The sequence below is a fragment of the Hydra vulgaris genome, chromosome 02, assembly GCF_038396675.1.
Source record: "Hydra vulgaris chromosome 02, alternate assembly HydraT2T_AEP".
In the NCBI taxonomy this organism is placed as follows: domain Eukaryota; kingdom Metazoa; phylum Cnidaria; class Hydrozoa; order Anthoathecata; family Hydridae; genus Hydra; species Hydra vulgaris.
The window spans coordinates 5,094,577-5,115,000 of NC_088921.1; the positions used below are offsets into that span (position 1 = coordinate 5,094,577).

Consider the following 20,424-nt stretch of genomic DNA (forward strand, 5'->3'; position numbering starts at 1 on the left):
GATTTATCAAGAATTTCTACAGTTCCATTCACAAACTTATCCTTCAGTTCATCATACTTATTCAACAGTTCAGACACAAATGGGTATTCAATGTTTGGAGATTTGGTATCACCCCCAAGTTCTTCGTCCATCACCAGACGGAGAATCCTGTCTAGTACGTGATGCTGACAACCGATAAATTGTGGTATTGTGACACCCTTTAATTTAAACATACGTTGCAACTTCACAACAACTCCATTTCTCTTCCCAGTATTGACGTTTGTTGTATCAGTAATGATCATCTTAATTGAATTCCACAAATTGTATTCATCAATAAGTTTGGCAATTTTTTCAGCAACAGTTTCAGCTTTGCCATCTTTTAAACGCAGTGCATCAAGTTTCACGTCAGTTCTTTTATTCTGAAGTACAACTACCTGATATTCCTTATCATCTATTCGTTTGCCGTCAAAGTGTAAGGACCACTGTTCCATTTTAAGTTGTTGTATCATTTCTTTTTTTAATTTACCTGCCTCTTTGAATATGGACATGTAAATTGCTGATTGACTTGGAGTTGAAATATCAATACCTTGTTGTGATAATACATTGCATATTTTAGCAGCTTTCTTTGTGGAAACTCCACTTGATGTAACCATACTTACAGCAAATTTACTTTTGTAGTGCTTTCTAGTTTTTTTCTGAGTGTCCTCATCATCGTCTTTATCACCGTCGTCGTCTTCATCATCTTCACTCTTACTTTTGCAGTTTTCAGATTCAGTACCACTGTCTGTGGTAGACAGGACTTGTGATGTGGAAGGTATTGCTGTTCCAGACTGGACTTTCCTTCTCTTGGAAGGGTGAATGGTTTCTTTACTTGCCACTTGTCCTGTTGAGTACCCCACCTGTCCTTTACTTTCTTTTTGTAGGTGGTATAGACGTTTATCTTCCGAGGATAACCACTGGCCATTCACTTTCGTGATGTCAAATAATGCATTGAGAACATCATATTTTCCACGCTTGACACATTCATCATAGACCTTCAGCACCTTCATAAGCTTTGCTCTTATCACTTGATCAGACACACGTGGAAAATTCAGTTTATTGTCCCACAATTTTGTAATTTCCTTAGAAATTTGGTCTATTCGTTCTTTTCTTCCTTTAACATATGCTCCGAGAAACTGGTATCTTCCTACGATCTGCAATTGAAGTGGTATTCTGGATTTTTCATCGAGTGAATGTTCTTCTACAGCCACGCTTCCTCTTCTTCTGTGTGACTCTTGAAATCTCACCAAATTTTTAGTCCAAGTCTTCTTGTTCTTTGTTACTGTGGTATGACTTTTCTTGTGAGACATCATATAATATTGTTACGACTTTACGGATAGCTGAGCGTAAATATCCGTTTAATAAAGTCGTTTAATTAATAAAATACTTAAACTGTATAGTAATCCAATTATAGTTCGATAATCCAGTCAATGTTGATAACAGTTCGATAATCCAGTCCGTATCCTAACGATAATGCTACAACTACTTATACTTCGTACACTTACAGCGTCTTTAGTTCGCTACAGTAGTTCCTTATTAGCTCAATTACACGCAGAGTACTTCATAGAACTATTCACATTATCAACACTGAGCTCTGACAGCAGCTCGCTTATATAATTATTTAGAGCTTCCAGAATGTTCTACTAAGTTCTATAATCTTCTACAGTCTGTTACAGTCGTCTATATCACCGTGGTAACACAATGACGTCATCACATAACAATTCCAAGTATTTGCCGGCACACGGCCGTTTCGTTGCCATGGTAACGTGTGGCGTTATATTTATAAATTCATAACAAAATAATGAAATAAATAGAATTAAGCTGAGAATAAAGCTTAAGATTAAAACATCGGTCAAAAATGAATGTATAAAAATGGTAAATCAAATTTTTATTTTGGGGTGACCTTTTTTTGTTGCAGAAAGCTATTTGGGCCTTTTTTCATGATTTTAGGTAAAAGTTCATCGATTTATGATACAGGAAACATTTTATTTGAAAAAAAATTAAAAAGTCATATCCCTAATATATATATATATATATATATATATATATATATATATATATATATATATATATATATATATATATATATATACATATATATGTAAATATATACATATATATATATACATATGTATATATATATACATATATATATATATATATATATATATATATATATATATATATATATATATATATATATATATATATATATATATATATATATGTATATATATATATATGTATATATATATATATATATGTGTATATATATATATATGTATATATATATATATATATATATATATATATATATATATATATATATATGTGTATATATATATATATGTATGTATATATAAATTTTTTTTTTTTCCTTTTTTTTCTACCATTTTTGCAGATTTTTTTTACTTTTACTATTATTTTGCAAAACCAATTTTTTTTTCTCAAGTAATCCATTTTGTTAATTAGATTTTTTATTAGTATAAGTTTATAAACCATAATAAAAGTGATGATTTGAAATATTGAAATATCCATGCGGCTACCATGTACAGGGATTGCATTGCTTGGGGGCCAAAAATATTTTAAATTATTTTTTTACATTCCGTTTACAAAGTTTTGGAAAAGTGGGTGAAAAGTTTGGAAAAAAGGATGTTGCCGTGACAGTGCCTGGTGTGATAACACTTTTTTCTAACTTTGTAGTGCGGATGACAGCCTTATAGAGATTTGGCATTCGAAGAGTAACTTATCTAATGTTTTTAATGTTATGTTTTTCCAGGTATCTTGGAGACATTCCCACAGACTATTTATATTAGTTGGGAACATTATGCTTACCCTTCTGTCCAGCTCATACCATAGTTTCTCAATAGGGTTTATATCAAGTGATTGTGGAGGCCAAGTCGTAATTTAATGCACTTTTTGCTTTTCTTTTGTCTTATCAAAAAATTTGGACATAAATTAGAATTGTGTTTAGATTTGTTGTCTTATTTAAAGACGAATTGCATATACATGTCTTCTGGTTTCAAACACTTCAAACTTTGATTCATAAGTCCAAAAGACTTTTTTCCATTGACACAATGTCCACGATTTATGATCTCTTGCCCATTTAAAATGTTTTTGTTTATTTACATTTTTTAGTCGAGTTTGTTCCCGTTGATCTTTATCATGTTATCGTTTATACACTTGACTTAAGAATTTTTAGTCATTTTGCAATTTTATGACACAAGTACCCTACTTCAGATAAAATAAGAATTTTCACACATGGTTCAATTGAATGTTGACTGTTCCTGTTTTCTTATTTTGACTCATGTTTGCAAAAGTCTTGCTAAAAAAAAATTCATTATCAAGTTGTTAGTATGCGTATTACGCAAAAAAATATATCTTTTTATTATTATCAACTATTTAAGTGTTATTTCAAACCTGAAAATTTTTTATACATAATTTCTCTATGTTTCCCCTAACAAAATTTATATTTTAATGTTTGTGCTATGCATAAATAGCTTTATGTACAGTGCGCAAATAGCTTTATTGTGATTTTTTATTGGTTAATTTCAAAATTACCATGCATATTTTTGAATTTTATTTTGCAGTTAGTATTATTTTTGTTTTCATTTATTATAATTGAAATTAGCAGGTGTTTAAACTAACAATAAATCAAAATATGTTATTTTTGCAGTTATAAACTTGTTGTTTTGTTTTTTCAATTATTTTTGCAATATTATAAATTCACCTTTTTATTAAAACAGTACTTACAGTTGAAACTGAGAATTTAAAGACAAAAAGTGTTTCCAGATTTTAATTATTTGCAATCACTTAGTTTGCACCTTGCACAGAAACATGGTTTTATTGAACTTCTTGTTCCAATATATTAAACTTGTATAAATGTGATAGTGATTGTTGTGGAGTAACAATATATGTCCGAAATAATGCTGCTTATGAAATTGACAACAAAGAGGATAGAAAACTATTACATGATACAACATAGAACAATGATGGTGTCAATTTAAAAAAGGATTAAGTGGAGATGAAATAAGCCCTTACATCCTAATAATGTGTGCAAAATTGTTTGTTTTACCATTACAGCTAAACTTTCAGCTTTTTTATTGTAGGGGATGTCAAAAAGCTTGGACTAAAGCAAATCTTAGTTCAATCTTTAAAAAAAAGAGTAAGTTAGAACCTTCTAATTACAGACTGGGTTTTATAAAATATTTTATGCAAAGTCATGGAATATTTTATAAGGCAACACATTTAGTATGGAATATTTTATAAGGCAATCCATCTAGTAGTTAATTTCATCATCAAGAAACAGGATGATTTTATTTTAAGAAAGTCTTGTAAATCTACTTAAGTGCACAGATTTTGTGACAAAGTGTATAGTTAATAAATGTACTGTTAATATGCTATATTCTGATTTCTCTAAAGCTTTTGATTAAGTCAAAAGTTAACATCAAAGTTTAAGTTATCAAGATATAGATTAAATAATGAAACTATTTTATTTAGACTTTTTTTAATAAAAAAGAGGTAAAGGTTAGTTATATTTCATGATTGTCAGATTGGGTGAAAGTGACAAGTAGTGTGCTACTTGAACCAAAACTATTTCTGTTATACATAAGCGACTTACCAAGAGAACACAAAACTAGATGTTTTTTTTATGCTAATTCATTCTAATTCATGACTAAATTAATTAAAACAACAAGACTAAAATTTTCTAGAACTTTAAGAAAGTATTATCAAAGTGCACAGAAGGTGTCGCACATAGCTTATGAAGCTAAATATTGACAAGTGCGTGGTAATGCATTTAGGGTAAAATAATCCTATAATCATGGATGAAAACAGGTTTTTTATTTTTATTGATAATAGGTTTTATTGAGAACTTTTTTTTTAATATATTTCAATTTAGCTTTTTAATATATTAGCAATTTAGACCATGTGGGCCGCTGCAGTTGATGCGGCTCCTTTTGATTGCGTAGTCTTCTCTGTTTGAAATTTAATCCCAGCGCACAAAAAGGTGCTGGCATAATGGTCATTTTTAAGTTAGCTTGGGCTATATTAAAATTTCATTTTTTTCTGCTATTTAAATTAAATTAAAATTTTCGTCAAGAATGTTTTAAATAAATACAAAATAGAATAGTTCAGGAAAAAAATGGGTTACAAAAACCATTATTGCATAAAAGTTGAACAAATGAACACAAAAGTTATGTTATAATTTAAAACAAAATGCATTAATTTTTTTGGCAAGCGTCTAAAAATTTTTATGCATTTGCCAAAGTTTTTGCAACCATGTAGGCGAGCACAGAAAAACTTGAGCACAATAATGCTGGCTGGGCCTGGAAGGCTGGTTGTGGTTACAACGCTCTCTTAACTCTATAACTCCAAAATACAAACCTTGAGGCACAAGGCCACTGTGCGTTGAAACAAGTTGAGCATGGTACCACCAGGGACATGGTTGGGATCCAACTTGGAATTTCTTACTCATGAGACCAGAAAGTTATAACTTATAAAAAGTTGAGTGGAATGCAGCCCTAACAATAAATACTAGAGAAAATTTTGTAAGAAAGATGTTTAAAAACTTAGATATTGTTTTCTTGAAAAACAGAATAGTTAAGGAGTGCAATAATATCTAACATAAAAACACCGAAATTATCCAACGAATTTCAGATGTTACTGAACCAAGTAAGCACGGGATGCAGCCGGCATAGCACACTATCTATTGTTGATGGGCTGCATAAGGTCTATGCGAACATTTTCAAGACCTTGAAAAAAAAATTTTGGCCTAACGTTAAGACCAATTATTAACAAAACTGTAGGTAACAAGTGCTGTGTCAATAAAACCACATGCTGTGAAATTAAACTAATGTTATGCTCAGAATCAGCGATGTCAATTAGAAACTATACTTGTAGAAAGCTGAAAACAAAATGTCAATTAGCTTCGAATTTGTTGATGTCAATTAGAAAATATGCTATATATGAAAGCCAAAAACAAAAATACATAAAAATAAAGAATTAAAACTTTTAATGTTTTAATTTTATGTATTTTTGTGCTTAATGCTTACCACTAATATCAATATCTTTTAATTAAAGTAAAATTAAAGTTTTAATTAAAGATATGTTGATATTAGTTGTTAGCATTAACTCATGAAATTAAGTATCAATGTATAGCCTATAAGTTTTCATTAGATTTAAGAAACATCAAATTTTTAGGCAACAAATCAGACATACAAGCCCTATGAGGGCACATTATCAATCCATTATGACAGAAGATATGCTAGACAGGAGCTGACGTTGTATGGACACAGAAATACTTGTCGATTATGGGTTTCTAATTTTCAAATATTATTTAATTGTGTTTAGTTTTTTTTAATGAAAAATCTTTTTAATTAAATTCTAGTGATTGATTTGTTCTTGTTTGTAAAACATGATTTTTTCTGTTATTTGTAAAAAAAGCATTTTTTGGTAAAGGGCTTTTGAATTTAAGGTTTTTTTGGTAAAGGATTTTGAATCTAAGGTGTAACACTACTTTTAGTTGATGCAAGAGTTATAATTTTCAAATATTGTTTATTTATAAACACTTTTTTAAATGTTTTTTTTTTAAACAATTTTTTTTTTTATAATATGGAATTAAAATGAAATTAAAATGTTTTAATTAAGATTAACTTAATGAATAACTTAGGTGTTGTCACATTGATATGTATCATCTAAGATAATATTTTTAGCCAATTAAATTATATTTTTAGACAATTCGTTCCTATGCAGGATGTAAAACATTTGTTGGAACAAGTTACTGGATGAGTCCGGAAGTTGTTAGGGCAAGTTCATACGGAAAAAAAGCTGATATATGGTATTTTTTTGTTTTGAATCAAAATTCATGCAAGCAATTTGTTTACAATAATGTTAACTGACTTTTAAAATAGTTTTTAAAGTAACAAAAATTATTACTAACTTTAAATACGTTTAAGGTAACCATAGCGACTAAAAATTATCTAAAAATGATTGAAAAAATAAAAAAAATGTTTGTTTTTTAATTTTTATACATTTTCCTTTTTTTAATTTATGTAAATATCATTTTTTTAATTATGTTAATATCTGGTTTTAATTTATGTAAGTATCTTTTTTTAATTCATGTGAATATCTTTTTTTAATTTATGTAAATATCTTTTTTCAATTTATTTAAATATCTTTTTTTATCTTATGTAATTATCTTTTTTAATTTATGTAAATATCTTTTTTCAATTTATGTAAATATCTTTTTTTAATTTATGTAAATATCTTTTTTTTATCTGTGTATCTATCATCTTTATACCTTTTTTTATCTTTAACCAGAAATTTTTTTTTGGTATAGAAATATGAAAATTAGGATTCTATAGCAGAATTTTCACAAGTAATTTTTAATGAAATGGCTGAAAAGTTTTATGTCTCACCACTTACATCTAATGCATGATAGATCCTTTCAGTTAAAACACTTAATTCAGCTGTTGAGTAAGAGGCTCAAAATCTGTTTTGTTATTAAGTATTGATAGCAAATAAACAAGTCATCAATACAACAAGAGGATCAAAAAATTGATTGAATTGATTGAAATAATGAAATTAATGAGACGTTTATTTTGATTGAGTTGACTGTTTTGATTCTCACCAAAGTTAACAGTCAACTCAATCAAAGTTGTTGAACTCAAAATAGATGTTCGAATTTTTGTGATTGAAAATTCTTTGATAATATTAATTTTTTGATAATATTAATTCTTTGATAATATTAAGAAGATTTTTTTGAGAGGTCAGAGTGATCTTTGTTTTAAAGATTGAAACCTGTTTAAAAATAGAAACTTTTTTACAAACAGATAGGAAACAAGCTTTAGTTAAGACAAAGGAAAATTAATTTTAGTCGTTAATTAATAATAAATGAGACTTAAAGTAAATTGGAGTGGTAATGATATTGGAGTGGTAAAGAAGTTGAATTAATAGAGATTTTGGAGTGGTTATGATGTTGGAGTGATAAAGAAGTTAGAGTAGTAAAGAAAGGTGGAGTGGTAAAGAAGTTGGAGTGGCTTAATTCAACCATTTAAAATGGTTAAATAAATTTTTACAAAATAAAATAAATTTATTTTGCAAAAATAATTTATTTAACCATTTTAAATGGTTAAAATTATAAAGAATTAATCTATCATAGAGTATGTTTAAAAAAGTAATTTACCAGGCCGTTTCGTGAGTACCAGGCCGTTTCATGAGTACCAGGCCTTATTGTCACATCCTCATTTTATTATTGTTTTAGTATCTGTTGAAATGAATAGATTTTCTTTAATCTCAGACTTGTTATAATTTTAAAAATGTTAATAAGATAGAAACAGTTTAGTTATTATTAATTAATTGGCTTTTGCCTTTCTTTGTAATGGTATTTCCTTCCATATATATGTTACATCTGCTTATGAGGTTACTCGTTTTTATGATTCTCGAACTATAATTTGCTCTCTTTTTAATATTTGAACTATAACTGTAATTATAACTAACTCTCTTTTTGATATTTGAACTATAACTATAAACTATAATAAATAAGCTTTTGTTGTTAAAGACAAACTACAAGTGATTCGATATTTAAATAATAAACCTGAGCTATTGTAAAGTTACCTCCAGTGTTTCCTCAGCAAGATAAAATAATTTATAATACAAAAGTGGTAGAGTTAATTATAATCCCTATGTTTAACATTTTCAATAAATATAAAAATGGAACATGACGAGTGTGTGTGCGCGCACAACCAACAATAATTGCAGTAATGTTAATCTTATAACATTATTGTGAAAGGTAAAACCATTGAGGTCTTAAATAGCATTGAATTGCTTTAAACTCTTTTAGAAAGAAGACTTTGGAGTGTTTCTAAATATTAATGGTCTAAGGTAACCATAACCTAACTTTATTTTTTTTAACGTTTTTGATCATAAATTTTAATTTTAGCTGACTGTGGATTAATGTTAGTATCGGTTTACATTTTGATGTTCAATCACATAATCTGGTCGTGATTTCTGTAAAGTAATCTATATAAAGGAACTGTAATATTGAAAAAATGGTAGCAATAAGGTTTTTTCTAGTGTTTTAGTGATGCTTTAAATGCTGTTTAGGCTGAAATGGAATGTTTGAATGATTTATGAAAGTCATTATATTTTTTTATACTTCAGTATATATTTTTGAATTCTGTGTTTGGGCTTTGTTTCAAGCTATGATTTAGCAGTGATTTGAGTTGTTTGGTTGTTATGATTGCGTCAGGGTTAGTTCATATTTTGTATGTTTTTGAACTTTTCTAATACTTAAATATCTTTTTTAAGTAATAGTGATCATGAAGAAGCAGTAGGATATAAATCATCTTTTAATTTTAAAATGAAAGTTATTTTTAAGATTGATATTGTTATACATATACCTGATTGTTTTGTGTAATAATTTTACTGAAGTTTTTAAATGAAATATTAAAATATTTTGTATGAATGAAGTTATACAATACATTATAACTTAATTAATATGGAGTTCATTACTCCGGAATAATTTAACATATGTAATATAGGGTAGACCCCGGGGCAGGTTTGCCGTAGGGGTAGGTTGGCCCAGTCAAGTTTATTCAAAGACTATGTTTTATGATTTTTGATACATGCGGTAGTGGTGTAGTGGTAAGAGCGCTCGCTTTGTAGCGAGAAGTTCGGAGTTCGACTCCCACCACGTCCCTGGAAGTACCGCGCTCAACTTAGTTTCTCCGCGCAGCGGCCTTGCTCGGCAAGGTTCGTGTTTCGGAGTTAAAGAGTTGAGAGAGGGTTGCACCACGAATAACAACTGAAAAATTAAAAACACAAAAAAATGAGTAGCCTCCTCGACTGTAGTGGCCCCCCTCGGGCCTTGCGGAGGTGAATAATTTAAAAAAAAAAAAGAAAAAACATCAAGTAAATTTTAAACAGTTTGTTTGTATCTAAATCGGTTACTTTGGCCATATATTATAGTCAATCCTCCAAAAAATTTGATAATTATTATAATAATTTTTTTTATTTTGTTTTCTATAATAATATATTGTGTTTTGAAATTTTTTGAAAAAAAAAAACAAAGTTGGGGGAAATAACAAGAATTTTTACGTTTTTTTAATATTTAGATTAAAAAAACGTACAAACGATTTTAGACTTTAATAAAGAGTTTCGTACTAAGGCCCCAGTACAGAGGCGATTCTTACTATTGCCCAACACAAAAAATTTAATTATGATTTTTTTTAAATTAAAATAATAATACACTAAATATATAGAAATGCTGTTAATACAATTTAGTTTTCTAATATTGTTATAGATACATAATTTAATTGTGTACTAAAAAATAATGCATTTTTTTTCAACTGCAATAAACTATAGTTTAACTTTTAAGTTTATTTATCTTAAAATTATTTACTGAGTTTATTATAGCATAATGATCTCATTATGACCAGGGACATAATGATGATCAAAGTTATATATTTTATCAACAGGTCATTCGGTTGTACTGTGCTTGAAATGTTAACAAAAACACCGCCATGGTTTCATTTAAAATCTGAGGCTGCTGCTATATATAACATTGGTACGAATCCAACTATACCCCATCTGCCTGATAACTCCTCTAATTCGTGTAAAACATTTGTGAATGATTGTTTTCAAAGGTAATCAGCAAACTAAATTTTAGTTTTTTTTAAATTTTTGTAAACTTTACAAATAAGTTTGTCGTTTAATTGTTTTTTTTTAATGCCAAAGTTTTATTTATTAGATATCTTTTAATAAAGAGTTTCTTACTAAGGCCCCAGTACAGAGGCGATTCTTACTATTGCCCAACACAAAAAATTTAATTATGATTTTTTTTAAATTAAAATAATAATAATACATTAAATATATAGAAATGTTGTTAATACAATTAAGTTTTCTAATATATATCGAATATCTAATAATAACTTTCTTCTTTTCTTTTCTTTTTTTTTTTTTTATGGACAAGAAAATTAATTTAATTTTTCTTAGTGACCCAAAATTACGACCAAATGCATTGCAGCTGTTGTCTTATGATTGGGTTAAAAGATGAGCATAAAAAGATATTCGCAATTCATTGATAATGAAATTTGCTTCAGCAAAATCATCAACTGAATAGTAATCAATAACTTTTGCAAGTAGTTATCGATACGTTTTGCAAGTAAATATCAATTCTTAAATTGATTGATAAAAATTATTTTATAAAGTTTTTAAAATAAATGTCTCTCGAGGATATTTTTTAATGTAAAATTAATTTTAGTATTTTTTTAAATATATAATTATGATCGTTCATTTTCATAATCTTATTTTGAAATTGTTTAAACTTGATGCACACAAATAGAGACATAAATAAAGATATACCTAATATTTTCATACAGAGTGATCTCCATAAAAATATCACAAGTTTGTTTCAAGTTGGTAAAGATTTTAAAGAATTTCTTGAGTTGTTGAAAATCTTGTACAAAAAGTTGAGCATTTTTAAAAAATCTCGCATGGAAATATGTACATATGTGCATATATATATATATATATATATATATATATATATATATATATATATATATATATATATATATATATATATATATATATATATATATATATATATATGTATATATATATATGTATATATATACATATGTATATATATATACATATGTATATATATATACATATGTATATATATATATATATATATATATATATATATATATATATATATATATATATATATATATATATATATATATATATATATATATATATATATATATATATATACAGTATTGGACAAAACATTTGCAACCAACATCGAACAATGCTAAAAAGTGTTCCTAATTTTACATGTCTTAAAAACGAAACGAACTATACTACCGCAGCAAACAGTTCAAGAGTCTGGAGTCAAGCATGCCATGACATGAGCAATCAGCTGACAGGTGACAGCACACAGGCAGAATTTCGTTGACAAGTGCCATTTTGCAGCGGACAAAACAAGTGCAACTTTTTTAGTTTGTTTCATTTTCTTAAATCTGGTCCGTGTCAACGTAACGTTTTTTAATAATTAAAGGAAGTTTTTTAATAATTAAAGGAAGTATCCAGAAGTTTCCAGAAGCATGCAGAAGCTTCCAGAAGAAGCATCTGGAAGCATCCAGAAACATTCAGAAGCATCCAGAAGCATCGAAAAGAAGCATCTAGAATCTTCCAGAACAGGTTCACACAGGTTCATTTTACTATATAAAAGACATGTAAATCGACATGTAATTCAGTCAGTATATGGAAGTCAATCAGTCAGTATTATCAAGACAGTTTATCGAAGTGAGTTTTATCAAAGCGTTTTATCGAAGAACATCAATACAAGAAGTGAAATACAACAAGTGTTTCATTACATCAATACAGTCCACATCCAACCAAGACGTTGTGTTCCACAGAGCATTATTTTATCATCACAAGGTAAATGTAACACGCTAAGCCTTGAGAAGCGTGATTATTTATTTTTATTATTTTTATGACTTCAAATGCAAAAATGGCTCCCGACAGTCTTGGATTGGAACTAAGAAAGAAAATTATTGGCGATTACGTAAGTGGAATGTCACAAAAAAGTATTTGTGATAAATATCGCGTGAAAAAATGGACCGTATCAAGACTATGTTCCAAATATCGTTCTACGGGGAAGTTGGCAGCAGATAACAAAGGTGGAAGCCCGCGTTCCACCACTTCTAGAGAGGATTCTATGATCGTCAGATCCGTCAAGAAGGATCCCTGGATATCATTAGTTGAGATACAAAAGCAAATAGAGCTGCCTGTATCGGACCGAACAATCAGACAACGTGCTGTTGAAGCCGGATTGTTTTCTCTGAAAAAAATTAGCTCTTTAAAGAGCTCTTTTTATAGTGACCCAGGAGCTCATCCGAGAGTTCCTTTAAGAGGTTTTAAACGAGACAGTCCGCCATGAGCTCTTCTAGGAGAGCTTTAAAGAGATTTTGGTAAAGAGTGTTTGAAGAGCTTCACCAAGAGCTCTTTTTCAACTCTTCCTACTGAGCTCTTTATTTGGTTTTCTCAGAGCTCATCCAGGAGCTCCTTAAAGAGGTCTTAAACGAGACAGTCCGTCAAGAACACTTCTATTAAAGCGCTGGGTAGTGTTTGTTAAAGAGCGTTTGTAGTGTTCTACTAAGAATTCTTTTTTTAACTATTAAGAGTTTAAAACGAGCTTTTAGGAATAAGAGGAATTAATTATTGGTGCGTTTAAGCATGGCAGTACTAGAAATGTACTTTGAGATTTATCTTATAATACATTTACATCTCATAGTGCATATATGGTTTAAGTGAAGAAGATTTAATTTTAATATTAAAAAAAAAGAGTAATAAAGTGTTAATGTTTTATAAATTCTTATTTTATCAATAAAGTTTTATAAAAATTACCATTATTATTTATATAGTAATAATATTATTACATGATATCAATATTTACTTAAAACATAATCTTTGTTTTTAAGGTTCATTAATACTTTCTTCCTCAATACTTTCTTCACTGTCTTCTTTCTTTTCTTCCCCCATCGAAACTTCTGTCTTGTCGCAGCAAATCATTAGAGCGATCTCTGGTGTTATTAAAAAATCGTGCTACTTTGCTATCTCTAATCGCCAATCGTGCGATCTTTTTGTCTTGGTGCCAGAGAAAATTTGAATAGTTGAAGCTATAAACACATTATGTAAACATAGTTACTATTTTTTTTAAAACATGATAGTTATGCTTAATTACACAGGTATATAAGAATGTTATATAAAATCATGGCCTATAAGATTGGCTAGGGCGGACGGGGGAATAATCCCTGGGCCAAATAATACTTTTTGATATTGGATAATATTTTTCAACATTCACCTGAGGCCCGTATTGCTGGTCCACTAAGATTGTAGAGCAATTGTTTGAGCAATCCTTTAATTGTTTTAAAACAGTTTTCTATTTTTATTGCTGAAATTTAGTCTTATAAAATCAAAAGATTACTGAAGAATCCTTAAGGATGAAACAATATTGTTTAATGTTATATATATATATATATATATATATATATATATATATATATATATATATATATATATATATATATATATATATATATATATATATATATATATATATATATATATATATACAGGAACTAGCAAATGTCGTAACTACTGTAAATTTTCACACATTTGTGGAATTTGCAAATAAAATGCTCAACTTTTTCAATCAAAAAGTTGAGCATTTTATTAAAAGAATTCGTTGAAAAGCCTATTTTTTCTTAAAATCAAATACAAACACAGATGATGCATTTAATAATAATAACCAAGATAATGAAAATTATGGATTTAAAACAAAAAATACCCCACCTTTAATACCAAAATTTTGAAAATGACCTATTGCATTTAACTAAAACAATAAAGTTTCGCCATATAAAAAACGAATTTCAAACAGAATTAAAGTCAGATGTTAAAAAAATTAAATCAAACCTTAATATTTTGGTTTTTGCTGATAAAACAAATTACCAACTCACAACAGAACAATTACCAACTCACAACAGAAAACTTTGAAAAAATTTTAGGCAACAATATTACTAGTTCTTATGAAAAAGCCCCTAAAAAATTTGGAAAAAGCAATTGATTTAGAAGCGCAAAGTATTGCTAAAAAAATAAATCAAATTAACTGCCCCTGCCCAAGCCTTCGTAACACTAAAAGACCCTAAACCAAATTTTCAAAACAAACTTCCTTGTAGGTTATTGGTTAACTCAAAAAGTGAGATTGGACATGTAAGCAAAATTAAGTTGGACAAAATTAACAATATTCTTAGAAATAAATTAAATTTGCAACAGTGGAAAAATACAACTGATGTTATAAATTGATTCTCCATAATCGAAAGTACAAATGCCTGTACATTTATTCAATTAGACATTATTTTTACCCCTCAATAACTGCAGATATTTTAGATAAAACAAATCCTGATGAAACAAACCCTATAATAAAACATTGTAGAAAAACCTAACTTTATTTTAATAAGGAAACTTGGAAAAAAAAAAAACATACATAACTGCTTTGATGTAACAATGGTAATAATGACTGAGCAGAAATTTGTGAATTTGTTGGACTATATATTTTAGATTTATTTAGTAAAACAATCAATATAAAAGACTTAGGCCTTTATCGCGACGATGGTTTAATAGTAATGCGTAGAAAATCTGGTCCACAGCTTAACAAAATTAGAAAGGATATTATAAAAATTTTTAAAAAAATTGGCTTTCAAATCGAAATAAATATAAATTTAAAAACTGTGAATTTTCTTGATGTCACATTTAACCTCTCTGAAAATTCATATAAGCATTTCAAAAAACCAAACAATGAATTATTGTATATTAATATTAACTCAAATCATCCACCCCAAATTCTAAAACAAATCAATTAACAACAGGCTAAACCAAAACTCCTGTAATGAAAATGTATTCAATTCTTCTAAAAGAATATTTGAAGATGCCCTTAAAAAAAGTGGTTTTGAACATTTTGAACTAAAATTTGACCCTGAAAAAAAGAATAAAAAAAACGAAATAGAACTAGAAATGTAATTTGGTTAAACCCTCCATATAGCAAAAATGTTTCTACTAACATAGAAAAAGTGTTTTTAAAATTGGTTGATAAGCATTTCCCGCCCTAAAATAAATTACATAAAATTTTTATTCGAAGTACAATTGAAGTAAGCTACAGTTGCACAAAAAATATGGAAAGAATTATAAAGAGTCACAATAATGATGTGTTAAACAAAAAAGAAATCCTAAATGAAAAAACTACAGAAAATTGTAATTGTAAACAATAAATCAATTGTCCAATGAGTGGAAGTTGTTTATCAAAAAATGTGGTATATAAATGTGTTGTTTCCGTTAAGAATGTACCTGATAAACAATATATTAGCATAACAAAGGGTGAATAGAAAAAATGTTTTGCCAATCATAAGCAATCTTTCAAAAATAAAAAGTATTTAAAAGACACCATGCTGTCAAAATATGTATGGGAATTAAAAGGTAATAATATTGATGATAATATACTGAATTGGTCCATCCTTAAAACAGCGCCTGTATATAACAATATTTCCAAAAAATGCATACTATGCCTACAAGAAAAATTTGAAATAATTACTCATGCAAACCAAGAATGCTTATTAAAAAAAAAATCCGAATTAATTTCTAAATGTAGGCACAAAAATAAGTTTGTCCTAAAAAACTATAAAAATAAATGAGCTCAAATAATAGTTACATTAAACCCTTTTTTTTGAAATTTTTTTAAAAAAAAAAAAAGCAAAAGTAATCATTTCTAAAAAATTCTTTTTATAATAGTGTCAGCAAATTCCACAAATGTGTGAAAATTTACGGTAGTTAAGACATTTATGACTTCATTCATTTCTGATGAGTCTTTATTGATGAAACACAGTGTTAAATGAGAAAAATTTTCGTAAAGTGATTTTCTACTAATTTATATATATATATATATATATATATATATATATATATATATATATATATATATATATATATATATATATATATATATATATATATATATATGTATATATATATATATATATATGTATATATATATATATATATATATGTATATATATATATATATATATATATATATATATATATATATATATATATATATATATATATATATATATATATATATATATATATATACACAATATTGTTTGCAGTAAATCTAGAACAAACTCACTTTTCAGCAAATTTTCCAGGTTATCAGAAATGTTTACCATGAGTTCCAAAGTTATTGATATTTAGATTAATGTGCACGTTACATGTGCTATAAATGTGTTAAACACCAGTAAATGACAGTCATGGCCAGTCAACCGCCCTCCAAGCTTTATCCATGACAACTATAAAAAATTGAAAAACAAAATAATGTATTATTTTATTTATCCATTGCCGAGGAATGATTATCATGGCAATGCGCACATAACCAGGAATTAATAAAAACCATATTTATCAGATACTGTCCACTATCCTGACATTTGTAAGAAACTATTCTGTCATGATTTTGCCAAAACCAATCCCTTCATAGGATCATCCCCAAAACACACCTTAATGTTTAAAAATCAACAATATAATTATATACTAAATTTAAGCTAAAAAATGTGCCTTGATAAAAAAACGTCTGAAATAATTTGCCCTTAAATTACCATTAACCGTTAAGAAATTCGTCATTTTAAGGCATAGTAAAGCCTGGATATAAAAAAAAAAGTAAATCCTAATTATAATACCAATAATACAACTTATATGATAATTAAAACACATCGCAATTAACAAAAGATTTAAGCAGTATAAATTTTTGCTTTTTAAAGTTTATAATAAATTATATATGTATAATTACACAGATAATATATTGTATTTATAACTAAATAAATTTTAAGGTTAAATATAATTGTTATGCATTTCACTATATTATGCTATATTATAGTTAACAAAATAATAAAAAACAAAATCTATAAGAGCAATTCAAATTTAATTTCAAATCTATAAAAGTTATTCAAATTTTATTTTTCTGATTTCCTATGTTGTTAGCCTTGAACATGGCGTCTTTCAAGCCTTTTGTTTCAACACAGCTAAAAATAGATTCAATTTATTTTATAATATTTAATGCAAAGACTAAGTTTTCATATAAAAATCTATTGTTGTCATTACTCGCCTATCAGTGTAGAGTACACACTCCCATTCTTGACTGCCACCTACTTCTCTCCAGATGTTTTATTTCCAGCATAACAAATTGTTTTTAACATGACTGGAGGGAAAATTTCCTTCATTATCATTTTAGCTGCTGTTGTTGTTGCAAATGTCGTCAACGTGAGTGTCTTTGTATATTTCAAAAGCGACATTTTCTAAAGGAAATAAAAACATTTTGAGAAAAAAATATTTTACATAATAATAATAAAGATAATGTTATACCAATAAGATATAAAAAATATAATATAAAACTTAATCTGCATTATTTCACATGTTCATTTCATATAAAGATTTTTTTTCATATAAAGATTTTTTAGATACCTGTTATACTTAACAACAACCAAGATTACAATTAAAAACTCAACAAAATAACAACTTCAAATGGACGCAAAAAAATCTTCAAAAGCCCTTGTAACACTCATTTTTATTTTATATTTCAAAGCTTTGAAAATATTGTATATGTCGTTTGCTAAATCTTTGACTAGATGCAGTAGCTGCAGTATAAATAAATGAATAAATTTTTATAAGTTATAATTTGATTTATATTAGCATGTGGCTAAAGCATATTAAGGCTCCCTACTTTTTAATAACTTAATAATAGATTCCATTTTGAACATATTAACTTTAATAATAATAAGAAAATATATATATTGTATTAACTTACCCAAGTTTTGACAAAGGAGTCATTTTTCAGTTTTTCCTCCAAATCAAAATACTGCTCTTTTGTGGTCAAAGGCAGGCATCCTAATATCGGATCATCCTCAACCTTATCATTGTCCATGTTTGTTTTAAGAGATCGTTTTCTATACTGTAGAACGCTCTTTATATCAAGAGCATCCATCACAACATATGTAAAATTCAGCATGTGCTGATTAATCTCTAAAAAAATGAAAATTATTCAGGATTTTTATCGCGCAATTATGAAATGAAGTTTAATTCTTATTCACAATAAAAGAATTTAATTTTAATGCTATATTTTGTAATTGAGAGAGTATATTTGTTACGTAAAAAGTAAACAATGCCAGATCACACAGACCATAGACCTTATATGTAGTATTTACCTGTTTGAGACATATCGCTGGCTTTCTTTCTGTGCCTATTTGGTGTTTAACACATTTATAGCACATGTAACTACCCAATGTTCCATTGAACCGCGCATTAAATGCAGCATCAGCTTCAACTTAACAAATAAAAAGTAATGAAAAAATGTAAGACTGTTGAGCTTTTAACCTTAATGTATTTTTTATATTGGAACTCCTATTACGCAGATTCAAATTCAAAATATATATAAATATATATATATACACATATATATATATATATATATATATATATATATATATATATATATATATATATATATATATATATATATATATATATATATATATATATATATATATATATATATATAATTCTTACACTAACACTCAGTCCTTCACTTATCATTTCCTACCTCTTTCACAGGGACTGCTCCTAGTCTAATTTGGTAGCAAAGTAAGTCCTATACCCTTGGCAGAAGGACTTAGTTCTCTGCACATGACAGGAGACCTATCCCCAATTACAGGCAATCTAGAAGAACTAGATGCTAAAAAATAAAATTATACTTTTTATTTTTTAGCATCTAGTTCAAATAATAAATGCAAGACTAAAAATATCACAAAGAGAAACCATTAACTATCAATTATCTTTAATCCTGTAATATATGCATAATTAATTATCATTAGCCATAGTTTTACTGTTATTATTTTAAAAAAATATTCATTCTGCACAAACTACACATAAAAACTTTTCAATTTAATTTCTTAATAACAAAATCCAGTCTTTTATCATTACCTACCTTTTTTACTAGGACTGCTCCTTTTTCTCATTGGTGTTGAAGTAAGTCCAATACCTCTGTCTGTAGAACTTTGTTCTAGTCCTGGCTGAAGGAGACATATCTCCAAACATAAGGGATCTAGAAGTACTAAATTCTGCAAAAAAGAATGTCCAATCACAAGATTTAATGGAGTTTGTAACTTGCATTAAAAAATAAAACCATTTTTTTTAGTTTTTATCTACCAAAATTTTTATTTGTTTTTTAAATTAAATATAACTCATCAACACTTGATTCTGAGTCATGAAACAGGTTCTTAAACACTATTAAACACTATTAAAATTTATATTTTCATTTTTGCTTATTCTAAACAGTTTTTAATTATTAAACCTAATATATAAAAAAACTGATATAGAGCAATAATTATTATTCATCTTATTATTCAAAATTGCATGTTAGTTGTAACTATTTATTATATAAAAAATGAAGAGTATACCATTATCTAAAAACATTTTACTACTTTAATAAATGTTATTTATCTGCATTACCTATTTGGTGAGAAACAATCTCTGGAGATTCATTGTTGTACTCAATTGCAATTTGGGGAGTCAGCTGTTTGTCAGCTGAGTTTTCTGTAGTATCAGAAAAATTGATTTCAGGAGAAAACAATATTTTTTTATAATTTTTTCTCTGTGTGGGTGTCCGTTGAATTTTGATTACCTGTAAATCAAAATTATCTATACATTTCATTGCAACTATTATAAAACATAAAAATAAAATACAGGTTTTTAAAATTATTATTATTAAGTGTTAGTTTCGAAACTGTA

The 20,424-nt window shown here is 27.3% G+C and overlaps 1 protein-coding gene and 1 long non-coding RNA gene across 3 annotated transcripts in view; one reads left to right on the forward strand and one right to left on the reverse strand.

Annotated features, from left to right (window-relative positions):
• The window catches only part of LOC136076662 (mitogen-activated protein kinase kinase kinase 2-like), a 105,251-nt gene extending 94,064 nt beyond the window's left edge, over window positions 1-11,187 (forward strand). The window contains exons 9-12 of one of the 2 annotated variants that reach the window (XM_065789988.1): window positions 6,220-6,333; window positions 6,753-6,856; window positions 10,497-10,664; window positions 11,014-11,187. In XM_065789988.1, coding sequence (XP_065646060.1) covers window positions 6,220-6,333; window positions 6,753-6,856; window positions 10,497-10,664; window positions 11,014-11,074 — 447 coding nt within the window. In that variant the 3' untranslated portion in view covers window positions 11,075-11,187. The remainder of the gene's footprint in view (window positions 1-6,219; window positions 6,334-6,752; window positions 6,857-10,496; window positions 10,665-11,013) is intronic. The other variant, XM_065789989.1, reaches the window with a different exon arrangement.
• Window positions 11,188-18,445: 7,258 nt separating this feature from the next.
• Window positions 18,446-18,884, reverse strand: LOC136076347 (uncharacterized). The gene is made up of 2 exons (XR_010636185.1): window positions 18,843-18,884; window positions 18,446-18,660 (listed from the first exon to the last, which is right to left on the reverse strand). It is a non-coding gene; the product is annotated as an uncharacterized LOC136076347 (long non-coding RNA).
• Between the last annotated feature and the right edge of the window lie 1,540 nt (window positions 18,885-20,424).